Source organism: Electrona antarctica (assembly GCF_951216825.1).
Source record: "Electrona antarctica genome assembly, chromosome: 8".
Classification (NCBI taxonomy): Eukaryota; Metazoa; Chordata; class Actinopteri; order Myctophiformes; family Myctophidae; genus Electrona; species Electrona antarctica.
Window position 1 is genome coordinate 16,684,128 of NC_136789.1, and position 22,473 is coordinate 16,706,600.

At 41.7% G+C, this 22,473-nt stretch overlaps 1 protein-coding gene across 1 annotated transcript; it reads right to left on the reverse strand.

The window, feature by feature from the left end:
* Positions 1-354: 354 nt before the first annotated feature.
* uspl1 (ubiquitin specific peptidase like 1) lies at positions 355-21,973 on the reverse strand. The gene is made up of 9 exons (XM_079508204.1): positions 21,403-21,973; positions 18,958-19,117; positions 17,485-17,607; positions 16,020-16,977; positions 11,209-11,319; positions 8,461-8,590; positions 4,692-4,817; positions 3,267-3,427; positions 355-2,691 (listed from the first exon to the last, which is right to left on the reverse strand). Exons 2-9 carry the CDS (start codon positions 19,084-19,086, stop codon positions 887-889), a joined length of 3,543 nt encoding a protein of 1,180 aa, XP_079364330.1. The 5' UTR covers positions 19,087-19,117; positions 21,403-21,973; the 3' UTR covers positions 355-886.
* Between the last annotated feature and the right edge of the window lie 500 nt (positions 21,974-22,473).

The following is a 22,473-nucleotide window of genomic DNA, read 5'->3' on the forward strand; positions in this document are numbered from 1 at the left end:
CCTGGTAGTTTTGGAAATTGGATCACTGCAGTAGCCAATGTTCCCTGTCCAAGTGTTCTTATACAATAAATCTCTCTACCAACTGATCGTAATGTAGTGCTATGATCTATCATGTAGCCTACAACACATTTCTTTAACTTAGTTTAAAGACATAAGCTCCACTCCACTCCACTCCTTTGTCAGTCCATGGAGATGTTCCATTTCAGCTTGGTTGTGAAATCCATTGAGAAAACGCAATGAATTCTTCTCTAATTGCATAGGTACCGAATATATTGATATTTCTGAATATAAATACCCACTGGGAAAAATAATTAACTTGTCTTCCAATGCACAAAATATACAACATGACATTCATCAGAATCTTTGGAAAAGTTAGTTCTATTGTGGCAACTACAGTATTTACATACATTTAAACACATGACAATATGCGTTTTAACATATTTACAATACCCGTAATGAATTTATTCTTCAGAATTTCAGACAAATTTCTATAATCAGAGGAAACAAACTATTTAACAAACAATGCCTTTTCTTGAAATAAATCCATGATTGGCATATACAAAGTGCAGATGTACATTAGTTCTCAAGATTATCCAAACAAATAAATACAGCACTTCACCTAGGGAAATTGTCCTCCCCCTCCAGTAGTTTACTAATGTAATTAATCAGTCCAACTAAACACTAGCACCAACATGATGAAGACTATTCCTTTGACATTATTTTGAGGATGTAGAGACAATTTAAAGAAAATCTAATACAGACCACTGGGGAACTCCGGTCACTTAAGTAAATATGGTTTAAGTGGTTACTTGTGTGACTGAGAAGTGTAATGTTTGTTACATAGCACTGTAGGTTTGACAAAGAAAGAAACAGCTTCTCTCTGGGCCTAAAAGCTAAAAAGTTCCAGCTCACTAAGCACTTCTGTCTCAATTTCAGCCTGCTGCTGAGTGGTTGCCCCAGAAATAAACTCTTCAAGTAGGTTTCCATCGTTTGCAGACATGAAGCCAGCCAGAGGAGGCACTTCTACTAGGCCATTGTTTTGTTTTTGAGTCGCCATGTTTACCTGGGACACTCCACCACCAGTGCTCCTCCCAGGTTCCAAGTAATCACCTCCTTCCTGTGTGCCAGCTAGCAGGAAGTCAGTGCTGTCTGGCGACAGGTTGCTAGCTGTTGTGGCTGGCGACAAGAGGTCTGCGAAGAATTCATCATAAGTCGAGCCTTCGTAGGTACTTGAACTAACGGTCTGTGGGGAGCTTAGGTCTGTACTGTATGGTCTAGGAACTGGCTCACCTCCGGCTGCCCCTTGGTTGCCCAGCATCTGGTTCAACTTTGCCAGCTTCTTCTTCTTTGCTTTTAACTTCTTTAGGAGCTTGTGCCGGAGGATGTCAGTGTCTCCGATGCTAGAAGGGGTCTTTACTAAGCTGCTATCAAGTTTCTCAGGGGATATTTTCGGGACTTCCATTGCTACTGGGGGAGGAGATGATGCCTTAGACACCATCAGCAGTGTGTTCAAGACAGGAGACTTCTGGGAGGCAGGGGGTTGAAGGGTAGATATGCCATTCAGAGGAGCCGTGAAAGCATGTGTCTGGGGGGAATGTGGGGTGTGAGGGGTACGTACAGCGGAATCAGTACTCTTTGTGCAAAACGAACCGTACATTGCGGCGGCCTTCAGTGGTAGGTCCTCCATGTCCGCTCTCCTGAGCTGGCATTTAGGGGGTCTAACCAGGGCCTGCTGCTTTCTTACCGTGTTGGGTGTGGAGTGGATGGGGACAGGTTCCCTTGGCTTTCTTTGTATGACCGGATTAGCTGCAGGTTTCTGAGATGGGAGTTTATTGTAGACAGGGTGCACAGTGGCGAGTGGGTGCCTGCTAAGCAGGTATGACCAGCGGGAATTATGGTCAAGTGAGGAAGGCAGCTCAGAACGTGGCGATAACACAGGAGAGGCTTGGTCATTTGTTTCAACAGGTGGTGTGGCTTCTGCAAGAGCGGTTGGGGTTACTTTTGCTGACCCGGCCTTTTTGGCTGTATGTCCAGGCAGGTTTCTGCCTTTACCTCTGCCCCGACCTCTCCTGCTCTTGGACGCAGGCGTAAATGCAGGATCAATGGATGAGTTATCATCCAGCTCGGGTTCAGGTTCCTCTGGGTTTGGCAGCAGCTCACTGGCAGAGCAGGAGGTGTCTGGAGAGGTGAAAGCTTCTTGAACCGTATTCCCAGCGGCACGACTGGCAGCGGCAGGTAGTTGGTCATCATCCAGAGGTTTCCCATTCACGTCTAATTTGACCTCCGACAGCGTGAGCGTGATAATGTCACTGTGAGTGAGGCCTTCAAAAGCGTCAAGCAGAGTGGTGGAACCTATGGATGCATCTGCTGCAACCGTAGTGTCCATAACGTTGTCAGCGGGTATCGTTAGAGCGCTGACGATTTCAGTGTCATAGGGCGACGCAACGATGGACTGGCCTGGTGACCGGGTCAGTTCTTCATCTGCCCCTACGTCATCATCACTCAGACTGAGGCCGATCTCCTTTCTTGACAGTGGAGGTTCCGTAGTGGTTGATGGAGAGCAAATGGAGAGTGTATCTGTGTCAGTCTCACTCTCCCAGAAGATTATGTGGATGTCTTGGGGGGGGACAGGCAGCTTTGCATGGGCAACACAGTGCGGATGCTTCAAGTCATCAAATTCAAGCCATGATCCTGTGTAGAGTAGATATGGAACAAACATTACATTGTTACACAATGTGCACAGTAAGTGAAACATTTTCAACATGCACCAGATCCAGAAGGAGCTCAACAGATCAAAAGACAAATAATTACAGCCTGGTTGTCAAGGCTAAAGTTGCCGTTTGTGTTCAGAACAGACCAGAGATTAACAATGAACTAACTAGATGTAATGCACATGCGAAGTGGTACAAAGTGTTACAGTTCACATCTTGTTTGTGTAAAACCAGGAAATGTGAACCTGTGACACTAATGGCATTGCAGTTGATATATATATGTTTTTATTAGAGCTTTTTAAAGACGACTATATGTCAGTTTAGAGACAAGCCTAACATTAATATCAACTTGTGTGCCTAAGTAAACATCTAGTCCAGTTTGCTGAAAGTTCAAGCTTTAACAGATTTTTAAAGCCCATTTTAAGTTAACTGTGATAATATTAATTATTTTTCTACCAGGTACAGGTTAACTACATTTATGCTACCAGAGTTAAATGGTATATTTCTTTTAGTATAAAAAAAACATTTAGAAAATGTATATTTTTTTATACAAACCATCAGATTGACAGATCCAGGTGACAAAATGCTTGAGCTCCTGGTCATATTGTATGACAGTGGTGACTGCATAACGTTTCTCTTGGTAGTTGAAGGAGTAGATTCCAACGTTGTTGTCAGGCAGCCCCTCCACAAAGTGCAGTGCAAATACTGGAGGCACACTGGGGGGGAGAGAGAGAGAGAGAGATAAAGACACACACGTAAGATTCATCCATTTATATAGAATTATAATGATTTTTTTTTTTTTTCGTTCTGAAAAATCCCTGGACAGCACATTAACTTGTATGTAACCCTTGCCTGCAAATTAACTTGTATGTAAAGAGATATATAGGCTTGGACAGGAACACGGTATGATGGTATACCAGGGCATTTATATACTGTATATCCCGAAGGGAAGATTTTCAATACCGTTTAAAATACGGACGGTCCTGTTTCTATTAAGCTGATACGGAGATACTGTATCGAGGTGATGTATGCAAGTATGAACTTAAACAGAAGAACATTTGTAGGTAGAAAACAAATCATTGGCTGCTCATTTTATTGGCTGCTCATTTCTACTCTATAGGTCTTCCTAGCTAATCAATTTAATATGACTTGATGCCACGCACATCATCTCCGCCCAGCCTACTGATGTGTTGGTGTCCGCCACAGCAACACGTGCCATTGGGCCCTCCAGTATGCCGAATCTATGGCACTGCCACCCAAGTGTGGAATCCCCCGACACCTTCCCTAAACAAAATGCTAATCACTGGCGTCCTTTAAAACGGGCCTGCAAATCCACCTTTCAGTAGGCCAAAGGGAGAGGAAATGATCGCTCCTCCCTTAGCCAAGTGACTCCTCCCCACCTCTTTATAACCCCCTTTTTTCCACAACCTATACATGTCTTTTTTTGTGTGATGATTTGAAATTTTTTGTTATTCTTCATGTCATGATTATGAAGTTACCCCAGGACCTGAATGGAAACAAGACCGCAAGGACTTTTCCCGGTGATATCCTTTTAGACTAAGTGTTTGACTGATTAATAAAGTATTCAATCTATCACTATGGAAGAAGGGAGCTTATTTCCCCATCTATTCATTATTTTAAATATTTAGCAATTCCATTAAGGCTAACTAAATAATAGACAGCATTGCAGGCTAGACAATCTCCTACATGCTACAATGACCACCAGCTCAGCATTTAAGTTTAATTCATTTGTATTAATTTAAACTGTTTCTACGTCCACACAGAATGCGAAAATAACGAGGCAATAAAGCGAATTATGTTTCGAAACATGGTTGATATTTCAGCATGAATAAAATCATCAACCTGTATGAATGACCAAATTAAATGTGAAATATTCTATATGCATTTTCTTTATTTACTTAGTTTATAAGAACAGAACTCCCCCCAAAACACACACACACGAAATATTGTACAACTCACCCCTCCAGCCTCATAACCCTCTTCTGACCCCTCTTTGAGCACGTATTGCACGGGGCCAGATGAGCAGCGTTCAGTGGGTGCCAATCAGGGACAACATTTGTGAAAGTTGGAAGAGGCATTGTGACCCTGAAAAGGAGAATATATTGTTGCTGTCTGGCAGGCACATCTTATCTCCATATTTTAACTTTGTTTTTTCGTAAATTAACGCCCTAGTTGATACTACAGCATCACAGGAAAGTATCAAAAGTAGCATATCTACAAGCCAGAAACACGATTTGAGCATGTCGATCTGCTATATTTTCTTTTTCTTTCTTTTTTTTATCCTGAAAAGTAACAGTTTGCGGTTTCAACCCGACACACCTCCTACAATTTGATCTAGAGTGCAAGCACAAGCACCTTCTAAAGAATGTAGGAGCTATGTTCCAGCATATAAATTACTTTAAACAGTTACTAAATGTATTGTCATTACTTTCAAGCAATGTAACAATGCACAACTCCAAGCAATAAACATTTGCGACAGCATCCTCAAACAAGCAAAAAAAGTGTTTATTTTCTATACTAACAAATTAACGCATATTATGCCCTAAATACTAAATACCAGTAAGACGCCCTGAGGGCGAGAAGCGACCTGACCCTTCGCATCCGCCTGGGTGACGGCAGACTGTTGGGCGAGCATTGGCGCTTTGGCATGGGGGGCGTCAGATCAACATATGGAATGAATTCTGTAGTCTGTACTGGCCATTTATGGAGCGTGTCTTGAGTGTACAGGGTTTGATGAGGTCAGATCAACATGGAATGTCAGAACAGGTCAGCTCCATATATGGAGATCTAAGGGTGGCAGTGGGGGCAGTGTCTTGAGTGTACAGGGTTTGATGAGGGCACAGGTAGGGCCTTACTTTTCAGGCCTGTTGAGTTTATCATTAAAAAAAGACCCCAAGACGTCCCCCACACGTCCTGGGCCCTCTACGGGTGAAATGATAAAGACGTCTTGAGCACTAAGCTGTTAAGACCAATAGTTGGATGTCATCTGCAACCCATATCACTCATGCATATCTCAAATTCCTCAAACGTGTCAGTGTTGCATTGGCATTGCTATATTATCTTTTTCATGGTGCTGTCCAAATGGAGGGGTGGCATTTACCTGTCCCTCTCCATTCCATTCAGTCGCACTGCCGGCTATACTGTTACAATCTGACACAAACTATACTGCGTATAGTAAGTTAACAATAGTTATAGCAACTATGATCTAGTTTTCTTGTGGCATACTAAAGTAAAGTCAAAACTGCAACAAGCTGGTTCTAGCTGTTCTGGCTACTCGATTAACGAGTAAAATGGACCTGGAACAACACTAGCTTCACAATCTTAGGCACTTAGCACTCTTTTGTTCAAATGTAATATTGTCGACTGTCAAACTTCCAATTTTGTTCAACAGTTTGTCTCACCTGTCTGCCAGACACAGACACCTGTCTGCCAGACACAGACAGTGCTAGTGAAGGCAACAACTCTTGCACTGTGCTTCTTTTTCCCTCTCTAACATAAGTGGGTGGTGGGTTGCACTTGCAGACTACTCTACGAACCGTGCACAAAATCTGCCGTTAGCTAAGAGGACTAAAACGACCCATAAGTGGGTGGTGGGTTGCACTTGCAGACTACTCTACGAACCGTGCACACAATCTGCCGTTAGCTAAGAGGACTAAAACGACCCATAAGTGGGTGGTGGGTTGCACTTGCAGACTACTCTACGAACCGTGCACAAAATCTGCCGTTAGCTAAGAGGACTAAAACGACCCATAAGTGGGTGGTGGGTTGCACTTGCAGACTACTCTACGAACCGTGCACACAATCTGCCGTTAGCTAAGAGGACTAAAACGACCCATAAGTGGGTCGTGGGTTGCACTTGCAGACTACTCTACGAACCGTGCACACAATCTGCCGTTAGCTAAGAGGACTAAAACGACCCATAAGTGGGTGGTGGGTTGCACTTGCAGACTACTCTACGAACCGTGCACACAATCTGCCGTTAGCTAAGAGGACTAAAACGACCCATAAGTGGGTGGTGGGTTGCACTTGCAGACTACTCTACGAACCGTGCACACAATCTGCAGTTAGCTAAGAGGACTAAAACGACCCATAAGTGGGTCGTGGGTTGCACTTGCAGACTACTCTACGAACCGTGCACACAATCTGCCGTTAGCTAAGAGGACTAAAACGACCCATAAGTGGGTGGTGGGTTGCACTTGCAGACTACTCTACGAACCGTGCACACAATCTGCCATTAGCTAAGAGGACTAAAACGACCCATTTCTGAGTTCCTAATAGTATGGTGCACAAGGGAATGAGGCTAGCATAGCGACCGATTGTGCACCATATGTTCTTTGAGATTTGTGTGTGATTAATAGTGAGCTTGTGCTGTGTGCTTTTGTGTCAAGCTGTATTTAGTGTACCGTTATTCTGAAAGTATGTTTTGAAATTGAAAGACTCGCTGAAATAAGTATAAATTGTCTTTAAGAGACTACAAATATGACCAGATGTTCTATCTATAAATTCCACACACCTGGATGTCTATAAGTTCATCCTTTGTAAATCTCGCAAACTGCTCATCCAATTGACTTCACACTTGAAGGGTGTACTGCTGAGGACACACACAAGGAAGTACAATGTTGTATGTGAAGTCTATCCCAGCAAGCACGGTCAGGACTTGGACGAATTAGTGACGTCTTGATTGTGGCCAGATCGAGTCAAACCAAGACTAGTCAGATCTGGCCCAGAATATCACCTGATTTCAACCAACATACATTCTGCCCACTGAAACGGAGGTCCCTGGATGAATCAGAGAGAGTCCGATCGAGGCCAGATCCACTTAAGTCATATCATAACTAGTCAGATCTGTCCCAGAATAAGCTATATTATTTCAACTGGTGAAGCCGTCCTGGAAATGACGTAAAGATCATCCCCATATGGGCTGTGATCTGGCCTAGTCCTGAACGTCACCGGAGTCACCGGAGGATGTCATCATAACGTAATTTGGCTTGCTGGGATTGGATGAGCTATTCTCCAGAGGTGCCTGCTCCGATCCACTAGTGGATGATAATAGAATACCATGTTGTATAAACATTAACAACTAAGACCTACTGCACAATTATTTGTTCTTTAGCCACTTAAAGATGGAGTGCCGTGATTTTTTTACCACCCTAAGACATGATCAGCAGATCTTATTGTCATAAGGAGGTATAATTTTTTCAAAAAAGAAAGTGTACAGTATTTGTTAAAATGTTGTTTTTATGTGGGCACCAGTTCATTAAGTATGCCTGGTTTGCCTGGTGGGTGGTGATGGCTGGTGATCCACAGCTGTTGTATGATAAAGGGGGAGGGGCTGATAATATGATGTCACCATATTACCGTTTATTTCATTGGCCCGTTTGACTGTCAAGGGTTCAGCCTCCAGGAAGAAACAAAGTTAATACACCATTGCACATAAAAACGACTCCAGGGTGTCTAATGAAGTACGGTCACCTCATAGACACATGAAAAAATACAACATTTTTGGCAGGTCCATTAAGCCTAACCCTATATACATTTTGTTATAGGATGAATAGCAAGAATAGTCAATCTACAAAATCGCTGACATGCCTATAAATAATGCCAATGCCTAATGACTTGCCCAAAATAGTGACACCAGGTTGAAAGTGATAACGACAGCAAAGCTTGTGACGCCTCAAAACAGAATGAAGCATGCAAATAGGAGTGGTTTAATTTTGTTGTTACTTACTTTTGCGTTGTGGAAATTTTACAATCACTGCATTCAAACTCCCAGCGAAAGGCCACCTGGAAAAGAGGCTCTGCCCAAGAGTCGGCTGTGAGAAGGAGGGGAAGGGCAAACACCGGCATGTCCTGATTACCTGAGAAATACATTGTTATGGAGTTAAAGCATGATTGGATAAAGCAATAACATTCACGCTCAACATGCTCAGCATAACCTTTACCACTTACTTGGTATATAGGGTTTAAGTCTTAAACTCAACCCCGTCATGGTCAACCTACGCACCATGGGTGACCGGGCCTTCTGCGCAGTTGGCCCCGAACTGTGGAACGCCCTACCTGCCCACCTCAGAGCGCCACAGTCTATTGACTCGTTTAAGAGAGGGCTAAAGACCTACCTCTTTCAAAAGGATTTCCCCTGAATCCATTTAACCTTTGACTTATATGCCCTCATGTTCTAAATTGTTTTATTTCCCTTAATGTTTTTAATTGTGTGACGTTTTAATCGTGTGATGTTTCTTGATTATATGCTTTGCCTATTGTAGCACTTTGAGATTCCATGGAATGTGACGTTGTGTATCGACAATCTCAGATCGATTGCAGATGCCTCTGCCAATGTAAAGGCAATCTTTATGCCGTTTAAAAGTATCCAGAGCTTTCCATTCCATGCAGCATGTTTATTTTAAAGGTTCTGAAAAATGCCGAAAATAGGGGATGCCATGTTTAAAGTGGTTAATAAGGCAGTCTGGTTTCATCAGGATTAAACCCATCTCTGACAGTTTGACTGCCTCATTGAGAAAGCCCTGCCTCCAATGGATGGATGGAAGAGGCCAACTGAAGCCAATAGACATGTCCACCTTAGCTAGGTGGTAGCATAAAGACATGTCCACCTTAGCTAGGTGGTAGCATAAAGACATGTCCACCTTAGCTAGGTGGTAGCATAAAGACATGTCCACCTTAGCTAGGTGGTAGCATAAAGACATGTCCACCTTAGCTAGGTGGTAGCATAAAGACATGTCCACCTTAGCTAGGTGGTAGCATAAAGACATGTCCACCTTAGCTAGGTGGTAGCATAAAGACATGTCCACCTTAGCTAGGTGGTAGCATAAAGACATGTCCACCTTAGCTAGGTGGTAGCATAAAGACATGTCCACCTTAGCTAGGTGGTAGCATAAAGACATGTCCACCTTAGCTAGGTGGTAGCATAAAGACATGTCCACCTTAGCTAGGTGGTAGCATAAAGACATGTCCACCTTAGCTAGGTGGTAGCATAAAGACATGTCCACCTTAGCTAGGTGGTAGCATAAAGACATGTCCACCTTAGCTAGGTGGTAGCATAAAGACATGTCCACCTTAGCTAGGTGGTAGCATAAAGACATGTCCACCTTAGCTAGGTGGTAGCATAAAGACATGTCCACCTTAGCTAGGTGGTAGCATAAAGCATAGAAGGATTTTGAAATGCACACCTATACAGAAATCAGCAGGAACCCTTACCACTGCAGAGTGGTAATTGAAGACCAATTTTACATCAAAACGAGTCAGCAATCCGTTAACAGTCATAGCAATGCCAATGCAACTTTGCCAACTTCCAATGATTATTTGGAGGGGGTTAAGGCTACACAGATACTGTATGTCTAGACTTATTTAAACTAGATCATTTTAATGTATGTAGTGTATGGAGAGATATGATGTCAGAGGGATTAGAGTTACTGTGTGGGGGTCCCTCTACTGTACTGTAACTATACTGTACTATTACACCCAAAATCATCATATATACACAGTTGTGTGTGTGTGTGTGTGTGTGTGTGTGTGTGTGTGTGAGAGAGAGAGAGAGAGAGAGAGTGTTAGGCTGCGCAACAGTGACACTTGGTTGTGAAAACCAACCAAGCGCAATTTCCGTGCTCGGACACAGCCAGGGACGGACACAGCCAACCAGCCAGCCAGCCACCCACTCACAGACACTCAAAGCTGGGTAAGGAAGTGGTTGCACCATTTCAAAATATGTCCAATTATAAACTTTTTATAATTATTATTTCCACTATATGTGAATCTAACAAATTTCCAAGTATTGTCTGTAGTTTGTTGCAAAACTATTCATTCAGTTAGGATTGTTTTATTCAAGATTTAGGCCATTTTGTTTACCTGCTGCCTCCCTTCTTATCGTTTATCTATTTCTTGTCTATTTCTTCGGGGTGGCGGTGGATCAGGGGTAGAGTGCCTGGATGGTAACCGCAAGGTTGCCAGTTCGAACCCGGGCTCCCCCAGAGTTACGGTCAAAGTGTCCTTGTGCAAGACACCGAACCCCTAATTGCTCCCGATGTGCTAGTTGGTGCCTTGCATGGTTTCCGCTGCCATCGGTGTATGAATGTGTGTGTGAATGGGTGAATGTAATGCACAATCTCTGTAAAGCGCCTTGGATAAAGGCGCTATATAAATGCACCATTTACCATTTTTTTATTTATTTTGTCTGTCTTCTCAGAATCTGCATCTCCGTCACTTGATTCCAGTTCTGCTTCACTTCAATCCACTTATCTCCCTCTATTTCTGTAAATCTTCAATCAGCTGCCCTTCATGAACCTTCTCCATCTCTCTCAAAAGTCTCCTTCCTTCCTTCTCTCCTCATCTCTTCCTCCGCCGTCTGTAATTGGTTTATTGTATTTCAGACTAATACTTTTGAAATGCCTTAATGTGGGTCAAACTGATTTAATATTTTTCAAGGCTTCTTAGAACTCCGGTGTGAATTAGTGAATTAGCTTACCCAGTTGACAGTGTAGCTTGGGCTGCAGCAGTTTGAATACGGACATCCTGAGACTTCGCAAGTCTTTGTTAACCTTTTGAAGTATCCCTTTTGGCACCTTCAGAACACCATCTAAAAACACAGAAATGAGTTAATGTGAGAATCTTACAGCACTTCACACGTGACCTGGACTAAAAAGATCTAGTTTTTCATAAAAGGTTTGTATGCATAGTGAAATACTGAAGTAAAACTATTAATAAATACTTCTGCACACACGCTTAGAAACAGGTAGTGTAAACAAACCACACCAATGATGCCCCATGGAACCAAACGGTTGCGAGTAGTTGCATGCAACCATTTCCCTAGGCAACGATACTCAACTCACGATACGATACGTATCACGATATGAGGTTTACGATTTTTTTACAGCTCACATTTCATATCACACACACACTAGCCTCCCTAAAATAAAAAATAAAAAATAGATACATATCGTCGGGATATAATCGATATATATCGATATATCGTTACATGCCTAATTATACCCAATGGCAGTTGCAAGGAGTTGCATTGGTGTGACATGTCCTTAAAACTGTTTTGTTACAAGGAGTTTTAACCAGTTGCATTGGTGTGGTTTGGGCTTAAGAGAACAGAGAAGGGGATCCAGCACAGACAACATTCTGATCTGCCAAGAAAGAACCTTCTTCAGGTCTTCCTCAGATATCGAAATGAATGGAAGTGTATTAGCCTTATAATTGTAATGATTGTAAAGTTGTAAACTTGACATTATGCAGGATCTTCTTCTCCATTACAAGACTTATGGAAATACATGAACGCTCTGTTCATGTCTCTAGTCTACATTATTACATAATGTGCTAAATTAGAATTTCTGATTTTCTCTGATATCCAAATGGTCTTAGAATCTACAAAATAACAACATTTAATTTGAGACAGAGGTCCTGCTCCGACCTCCAGGGGGTGTGCGTGCACTGTTTCACACAGATCTGTCCAATGGTGCTGGCGATTAGCCGCTTGCACATGCACACACAAAAACAGTCTCTGCCACGCCTTCGGCCTGGCGGAGACAACTACCTAAATGTAATAAAACACTGTTTTTTCCCTAACAAGTATCAAAGCCATGATCTACCCTTTTAGTACTTTTCCATGGCATCATAGAACGGTTCCGAGAATGGTTTGCCCAATAACCATTCCAGTTGCATTTCCATTTGCACAGTTTTGTAGTAATTGTGTGGCATGATTTTAAACATAAAAAAAAAATCCAGTGTTGCAGATGGGTTTCCATAAATGTTTTACCACACTGTGAGGTTATGATAATCTCTACACAAACCTTGTAATAGACTGACAATGTTTAAATTATTTTAAACATGCCCATTACTGGATTTTCAGCAAGGTTTCCAAACCATGTGGCCAAAGGATACTTGCATCATGTAAGATCATTGCTTGGTTTAAGGCCTTGCAATAGGAAAGCACAAATGATCTGTGAGTCAACAAAAAAGGCTGCTCCAAATGCATGTCTGAATATTTGCCTAACCCTTACCCTGTCACAGACAGTTGAGGAGAGACGACACAAACAATATCATTCTAAATCCACCACTCTTCATAGGAGTCTACAGTTGTCATTGCATAGTGTGATTTTTATGCTTATTCAAGTAAAAAAGCTCAAGCTCTCACAACCAGACAAATGGTTTTGTGCTAAATACAGACGTGGATCAGAACTCAGCAAAGCATCTCCATTCCAAAGTGGAACTACAGTAGGGATCTGGTCAGGGCATATTTAAATTTAAAGAGTCAGGACAATTCCTGATCGCACTCAAGGAAGCTTTGAGAAGGAAAGGACATGGTCACGTGACAGTGCCAGTCACACTTGACACTTTCATGGACGCTTTCATGGGAGCCAAACTACAGTCGATGAGAGCTCAGTGACCAGCTCATGAACAAACACTATTTCTGAATGACTGAGACCTTTTGTAAAGTAATCGCTTCTGGAAAACAACAGAAGACATAACACATTGACTGCTGTGTTGCTTTTCGATGTGTACACTGTAACTTTTATAGAGGTATGGTATCTAAAGAGCACGAAGTACCTTTCTGAACCGTTTCCTGTCTGGCAGCCAAATCTCACGATACCTCCGAGCCAGAAACAATGGTCTGCTGCTCAGATAAAATTATATACTGTGCACATCAATAAGCAAGTGATTAGAAAACAAAATGTGATACGTCTTTGTTTATATTACTGAACCGATTATATGACAAAGGTCTCAATTGTTCCGAAATAATGTTTGTTATGAGGTGGTCCTGCCGGCTGCATTCACTGCCATGTATTCATTGAACTGAGTGAGTTTGGCACCCATGAAAGCGTCCATGAAAGTGTCATGGACAGCCCAGTCACGTGACCATTTCCTTTCCTTCTGTAAGCTTCCTTGATCCCACTGTGCTCAGTCTTTTGACACTTGTTTACCGTTTAGCAGTGGCTAAAATGTTGACATGGACCTCATTCTCTTATCTTTTTAGACCAAACTCTAATCAAGTAAGTGCCAAATGACCGGAACCTAGGGATACTTGGTCGGGGAGATGCAGAATTTGATTTTGAACTACAGTACAGGCAGTACCAGTTTGATCCTGTGGTTTGGTTGTCCTACCAAACCACAGGATCAAAGATTCCCAATAGAAGAGCAGTGAGACCAAATACAACCACTGTTGTGGTCAACTTGCGGTCAACTTCATGAAAGTTTACTTTACGATCATTGTTTTGTTTTGCATTGAACATATAAATACACACATTTGTCTGTTTTAGCCGGGCTTTGTAAAGAAAGCTAATCAAATCTAAATGATTAATGTACGACCAGCCTGGCCATATTTAATAATTTTATAATTGATTTACTTGACACTTGATGAAGACTGAATGTAATTTCAAATAGTGGAAATAGCCGATCTACAAGCACATAATGAGTCGCTATGCGAGGTGTTGGGAGCTTGTAGATCTGCTACTCTTTCCGAAAATGTCCAGTATGAACAAGAATGGAAACAATTCCAATTATTATGCCAAATTAATTATTGAGATTATCTCAAATAATTGTGATCAGGCGATTATGTAATAACTGACAGAACTACCTGCAGTTATGCATTAGTTATATCGTATTCTGCTATTCTCCACCATACAGTTTGTTCAGAATAACACTTTATTCTCAAAAAGGTTACATAGTGTAGCTTTAACTTGTGTAGCCCTCCTAATGTCATTAATATGCCGTGTCGTCCCATGACTAAAACTACAATGACGTCACTGTCGTTTTTTCTAAGGGACGTCCTACTCCTAATTCCCGGTCCACGCCGGCAGTGGCAACAACATTCACAGAACGGTCATGGAAAAGAGATATTTGATCACCAACAATTCAGACTGCCACTACACTACTACCATTTCACTAAGAGGCCTAGACATTCCGCAGCCAACATCATGTCTATTCTAAATAGAATCAGTGTTGGGCCATTAGCCATAACATAACCAAACTGCCGATAGGTATGGTGAGCCATGAGCAAGAAAACTAGGCATTGGAGTGATTGGACATGAGACTTTGTATTATTTATGAAGTGAATCACGTTTTCAGTGAATTTGATGACATAATTCCTACCGATTGTGGATTTAGCAAACCTTATGGTTGAAAAAAAAAAGTAAGAATCGTATGTGCAGAGGCATTCTTTTTAAGATAAATAGAAAGCTTGCTTGACCCGACTTGGTTTGACATGACAATAATCAAAACATTGTCAGTCTATTAAAATATTTCCATAACCTCAGTGCGAAGTGCTGTCCATCAAGAACACTTTGTAATTGGACCAAATGTAGAGAAATTTGTGCTGAAAATATATTCCTGCATTGATTTCACTACTGTATCTATATTATAAATAAAGGCTGGAGGGCAGGCAGACAAACAATCATGAAGCTAAAACTAAAACTCCTGCGAGTTCAATTAACATCATCAGGGTATCTTTGTCTTCACAACATTATAGTAATTCATATATTTTTTACTCTACATTTTCTACAGACAATAGATTTGCATGAAACATTACAAACAAGGTCTGTGGTTATTACAAGTTACTCAACGTTCCCACATACGGTAGAATTGGTCCACTACAAAACACGGATCAATACATAATTCCTTCTCCACAAATTGCAACCTCTTCTTAAATGGATAGCCAGTTCAGTGATTAGAGGCTGTGCATTTAAGATATTGAGTGGGGGCTCCTCACTGAGAGCCAGTGGGAGGTGACCCATTATAGGGGCAGCAGCGACAAGACTACACAGAATGTGTGGATAACTGGACAAATATGAGAATCTGCATTATTAACGACTAAAATGGGGGCGGGGGTAGGGGTACAATATTTCCAAGACAAATATTGCACTTTCACTACACAACATTTCTAGGAAGGGAGAAAGTACATTATGAACAATTAACCACTTAAGCTCCTTTTCAAATAGTGAAAACTGAAAATAGCCGACCTACAAGCTCACAATGCGTTGCATCATGATGGGTTGTGAGCTTGTATTTTCATTATTGATATTTGTTTCAGTAAAATCTTTGATTATTTTTATGTTTTTTTTTGGGGGGGGGGGGGGGGGGGTGTCTACATTTGAATACAGCATTGCATTGAAAACAATTTTTGTATTCTTTTTTTAAAGCAAATACTTTAACTGAAGTATAAATTTGACTGAGCAACTTCCACTTGTAGAGGAGTCATATTTGAGTATCTATACTTTGACTCTAGTACGGGGGTTGAGTACATAATTGTCTTGTCCAGCATTACAACACAATACTCACCTGTATAAGTCTGTTGGTGGGCTTGGATCATTGCACAAGCCTGATCATGTGTTTCCATCAGCTGCCCGATAGGTGACTGCTGAGGCTGCTCTTTAGGCTTGTACTTCCTCAGTGTCTTACTGTTTACCAGAGCAACCAGCAGGGTGTCCAGCCAACACAGGTTGTCCACATTTTTCCAGAAAAGCTGGGGTGGGACAGGTACAAGCTCCAGTGGACATACAGTGCGTGTCTGTGGGTTGCCTTGGGACAAATCGTCTGGGTAAGCCTTCATGTCCACGTCACCCTTCAGTGTAGACATTTCATCACTCTCCATAGCCCTTACGTCCTGTTCCGTCTTAACAGGCAGCTTCTTGTACTGTGGCGATGAACACATCATCGTTTCCACCTCTGTTGACAAAGCACACAGGCTGGGGTCTGGATCGCCGGACATGCATGCTGCCCTAGGTGGGCTCATTATGTCACTCAAATCTCCATCCTCCACCCCTGGGGCATCCAGTGGCTTTAGGGGAGACGTGAGGCGCATGCCCTTCTCTGTGGTTAAGGAGTTGACTGATGAACAGCAGTGCTGAGGCCCATCTGTTGCTAGCATATCCACCAGCACAGCAGAACTAGAATCCAAGCGTGTCGGCACTTGGTCTTGGATATCAATTCTCTCACCTTCCTTGGTGAGACCCATGGTCTTCAGTGGGGTAAGATCGCCATCAACTTCTTCAACCTCTGTCTTGGACGCAGGGTGCTGGCCATTTCGAAGTGGAAGCTCTGAGCAGTCAGCTTTGCTGACATGTAGGTCAGCAATACTTTGCGGCACAGGACCATCATCTGCTCTTGATCGCGGACGTTTCAGCCCATTAGTTTCCGATGCTTCTGTTTGTTTTCTTTTGAGCACAGACTGGGGCTCTGCGGGTACCAGGCTGGCCAAGATATCCTCTAAAGGCCGGCTGACGAGAGGGAAGAGGCACTGCAATACACAGAGAGGAAACACTTACGTTACAAAAGGATAAAAGTGAATGAAAATTAAGCAATATTGCATGAGAGGGTGTGCTTTACCATAATTATTGGCACACCAGTGATGCGGTCAGACAGGAACAAGGCTTTAGCCAAGTTCCACAAGCATCACTGAAGTGCCAATAATCTAGGTAAAGCACCCCCTCGAGTGTAATATTGCAATTATACAACAGCTAGTTACCCTTAAAAAAAATGTCAACTCAATTTAATTTTAACTAAGCTATTCATATATTTTAATGCCAGATTTAGCCACTATGACCGCAAATGTCCACTGCAAAGTGCTAGGCTAGACACTCAGCCGGTTGTGTTCTGCGGTTGTGTCTCATCAGCGCAAATGATTTTTACGTTTTGATTAGGTGTGCCATAATAATGCTTGTTTGACGCACGGGTAGATGGCTATTTCAATCAATCAGATTGCTTCTTCAAAACTAACTGTTGTATAACTAGCATTTCAACTCACCTGTGGATTTGTACAGAGGGTGATCTTGTCTTGTAAGTTGATGTGGTATGAGCGCAAAGGATAGTTCAAGCCTTTGACAGCACACCAAGGACATTGCTCTAATGAAGCAGCCCTTTCCTGAACCTTTGCAAACATAACAAAACAAAACACAATTTAAATGAAACAGCCATATTATTATTATACGTTTTATAGAGCCTGATCACTTAGTTCTGAAGTAACACATTTTGAATCCCAAGGACCTAGAGGTGTGTTGGGCATTCATAGTAGACATTCTATTGTATTACTACAAACTTTGTTAATTAGTTAATTGGTACAAATTTAAAACATTTTACTGCATAATCAAATGTCTTCATTGGTTCGACTTTTAACTGCAGGTAATAAAAAGATAGACACAATGAGTAACAGTTTGAGTGTTCATAATCATAAATGATAAAACCTTTGCCGAATGCCTCATACAACTCCTAGAGCCACCCCAAGAGGAATGAACTGCTGCTTCCATCCTCTTCTTTTTCTGTTACAACTGCCATTTTTTTTCCACACATTAAAGTGTTCAAACAGGTATTCAGACATTTAAGTGAACAAACTATGTAAAATATAATCATAAATATTAAATGGCTTTTTACAGACAGCATATTATGTGATAAGAGTACTAGAGAAAAAGCTTAATTAAGTGGCATAAACCTAATGTCTTTTGAAGACATTTTGTTTGTTTAAATGATAGATTTGTTGTTGTGTTGTTGATCACCTACACATTGATGCAATTGTAGAACCCTGTTAAAGGTATAATGGATTGCATTTTTATAGCGCTACGTGCTTACTCAAAGCGCTTTACAATGGTCCATTCATTCATACATTGGGAGGTGAAGCGGAGACACGTCAACGCCAGCGTCCTCAATTCCCACATTCACACACCAATGGTGGCGGCCACTGGAGGCAAGGTGGGGTTCAGTGTCTTGCCCAAGGACACTTCGACATGTGGACAGGAGGAGCCGGGATTCGAACCACCAACCCACGGATCATTGGACGACCTGCTCTACCTCCTGAGCCACAGCCGCCCAAAGCTATATGTAGTGGTACACACATACACATTTTGGACAATGGCATTTTATGCAGAGGCGTTTTAGCAAAACGTATCACCATGCAGTGGATATTACCAGAGTCCAGAATATCAGTGAAAAACAATTATTATGCATTAACTGTCCACGTGACAGCTCTAGTAGTACACCTTTTTCTTCCAGTCAAGTACAGTATCAACACATGCTGCTCAATGCATGTTCAGCATCACTGCAATCACGGTAAGGTCCAACCTACTATTAAACCTTTCGCCTTTCTAAACCAAAGATTTCCATTGTTGCTCAATTTGGGCTCATACTGTTAATTCAACAGTATTCTTTTTTTTGTCTTCTCCAGGCCTAAACAAGCTTTGCACAGAGGAGAGCAAGGAGAGGAAGATGAGCAATGAGTTCAACTGACTTTTCCCAAATACCCTGCCAGTGGTTGGGCCAAAGCAGCCCCCAAACCAGTGTCTTCATCAGTCATTGGCAAAACGTGGCTTATCTTCTGGTCTGAGACAGTCCGATGGCATTCACTAAACATTACCATGTCACTGCAACCTGTCTCATGTCCAAAACAGCTGAGGAGAGAATAAAACACCAGGAATGTGTTACTCACTGCATTCAAATATATACACACAACAGAAAAATTGCAGACCTCTTTTAGACAAAATAATTACTACTAGTCAAAGGTCTCCCTTAACCACTTAAACCCTACTTCAGTCCACAGTCCTGTTTTCTCTCTACACTAAATCGCTCCAGCTGAAAATAGAAATCCACAAATTGCGATGCAACTTACAGCGATACAGCTTTAGATATGCCATTTTAGCCAAATGTTGGGACACATGGGTTCATGTTGTTAAAGGAAGGCAAATAGTTAAATTAGCCAACCTATACGCTCACAATGTGATGGGGTGCATAGTGAGCTTATATTTCTGTGTGTGCGTGCGTGCGTGCGTGCGTGCGTGCGTGCATAATGACATACAGTACCCAAAATAGGAATGCCATGTTTAAAGTGGTTATACAATCTTAGTACTGACTGAGTGTAATATGCACAAAGCCCCATCCCCGTCAGGTGGGGTCCTATAAACCAAGGTATAATAAGCCAGTGGTTCCCAAAGTTGGGTCCTAATTTTTCCAAAAACTTTCTATATAGATTTAGACGGCTCCCTGGCACAAAACATTTTCAAATCCATGACGTGAAAAAAAGTTTGAGAACTACTGCTGTAAGCTAACGATCATCAATGCTTCCCAATTACACTTCTGGTTGATATGGACGAAATCAAATAGCACAATATTTTTGTTGAGTGGTGCAACCACTCCTATAGACAGCTATGTGTGTGGCTGGGTCTGTCCCCGTGTCCGAGCACGAAAATAGCGTTTGTTCACCACCAAGTGTTACAGTATGTACAGCACAAGTACATTACAGCGCCACCACTCACTTCAGATGGGTCTGATTGTTTTAACCTGAAAAAATACTACATATCACAACATAATGAATCTGATATCCATCATAATCCCTGAATCCCAGAGACAATATCTAGTCTCACGATATCAAAATATTGCCCGGCCGTACTAATAACTTTGTAGTGATTGTCATACGGTCAAAACGACAAGTCCAGGACCAGGGGGGTTTAATACCTTACTTGGTGTAAGTAACCAAGTACATGTACTAACTAAAGTACTGTATTTCCGATTTTCAATCATTTTACTCCACAACATCTCAGAGGCAAATATTGTACTTTTACTCCACTACAATTATTTGACAGCTTTAGTTACGTAATGCTATACTTCATCATCATTATTACAAATAAAATATACATTAAACACTTCAGCCTTATATACACATTTCGTTTCGGCCACTTGAAAATAGCCGATGAGTTTTACCTTAAAGCTTATACCAATAAGGTTCTAAGTGAGACACCAATACATAACATGCCATGTAACAGTGCAATAAAGTGGTATTACTTGAATAATGTCCCTTCCTTATAACGTTGCCCAGTGTTCAGGATTGAAGGAAGTTTAATTTGTCTCTCCCTCCTACTATAAGTAAGTGTGTGCACTTAAATAATGGTGAGACATTATAGCTCTGGTCCATAACCCTAATGCTAATTCTACCCATGCAGGGCAGAACTAGCATTAGGGCTATGGACCAGAGCTAGTGTGACATGACGTGCTCCACGTGGTGCTACCAATACACAAAAAATAAAGACAAGATATATTAAACAAGTAAAGTAAAATAAAACTTAAGCAGCAATAACAATACAATTATTAACAAGTGCATCAGGTGGATAAAGTAGGCCAACTGTAAAACATTGTATAACATTTCAACAGACGAGACTGTTCTGTTCTTTGACTATATAGAAGTGTCCATTTGTACGTCTCTAAATGTTTTGATGAATTGAACAAGGTGGACCCTCTTGTAAACAAGTGTCATGCTTAATTGGGTCGTCCACTCACAGTTAACAGTCTTTGTATTGAGTTTGTGCTTGAAATGTACTGTAATTCTGCAAACTGTTAATACATATTTCAATCAATCAAACAACAACCAACCACCATTACCACCTAACAACAATAAACGGTATCATACACAGACAGCAGGTAGGGTATGAGCTGCACTGTGCATTTATTGCAAGATGCAAAACAGTTTAACAGGGAAGGAACTTTTAAAAGTTAACTTCAAGCCAATGTTTAACGATATATCAACCATCAACTAGTTCAGTCTGAACTTCAGACGTTAGCCGGTTAAGTTAGCTAGCTGGCCACTGACATTAGCAAGCATTCAGTCAGACACAGACAAGCACAGTACATGTAGTTCAGAGTCAGACCCAGAGTGTTTACTAAAAACAATGCAAATAATACATACCAACATCATGTTAATATGAACGCCTTCGTTTGTAGAGGTGCACAGGTTCAATAACACTCAATTTATCCAGACGAGCGTGTTTCCATGTGCGCCTTTTTACTCTGTCGTGATTGAAACGCTCCGTTTCCGCTTACCGGCACGTATGCGTCACTCTTTTTCTTCCCCTCTTTTCGCCGAACATAAGTTCCGCTCCGCAGCGGTTGTTTCGCTCGTGACTGTAAATAATTGTCTGCTAGGAGAACTACAACTAATGTCTACTACAGTCATGTTCAAAAACTAATGTTAATGCTTAAAAACGTTGTCGAGTTTGACGGAAAATCACATTTAATCGTCAGTTGTCTAACTATTAGTAGCCCAAAGATAAGATTGTATAATGAGGAATTATGCAATCAATGAAAATTAACACAAAGGGGGAAATCTCCACATTTTACATTTTGTTGTTAATGGATGGACGGTACTGTAATCACTTAACGCAACATTACAAATCTGCTGCTCCTATTCTAATACCACCTGAATGGGTTTTGCGTAGAGGAACTGTGTGTGCTAGAGGTTAAGTTTACGTCTAGAACTAGAAGAATGTTAACCTCGCGTCACCATGCTTTCAGTAGAGAACCAACCAGCCTCTCCCCCACTCTGAAATACAATTCTGCCTCCCCCTCCCCTCCGTCCTGCTTCAATCTCTTGTGTAATGTGTATCCAGTATCCCATCCCATTTCCTTATGCCTCCTCCTTTACCCCCCCATAAGCCCCTCCTGTATCTGCTGCTCTCCTGTCCTCTGTTTCCCTCTTGATGATGATGATGACAAAATGAATTTGCATATCTTTCCTAGGGAACACTCATTAGAATGCATAAACTCGTAGCCTTCAAGTCTCCTGAGCAGGGTAGCATTCTGTCATTTGCTTCTTCTTGATGCAAAATGGGGCAGGGACAGTATACACACAGCATGTGGCTTGCGTACGGGTTGTGATTGGCATTTGAAATCAGTTTATCTGTCCCATTCTTAATCCAGGCATATAGGAATAAATTATGCGTCAGCCATTTCCTTTGTTTCTAAATCAGTTGTCACGCAC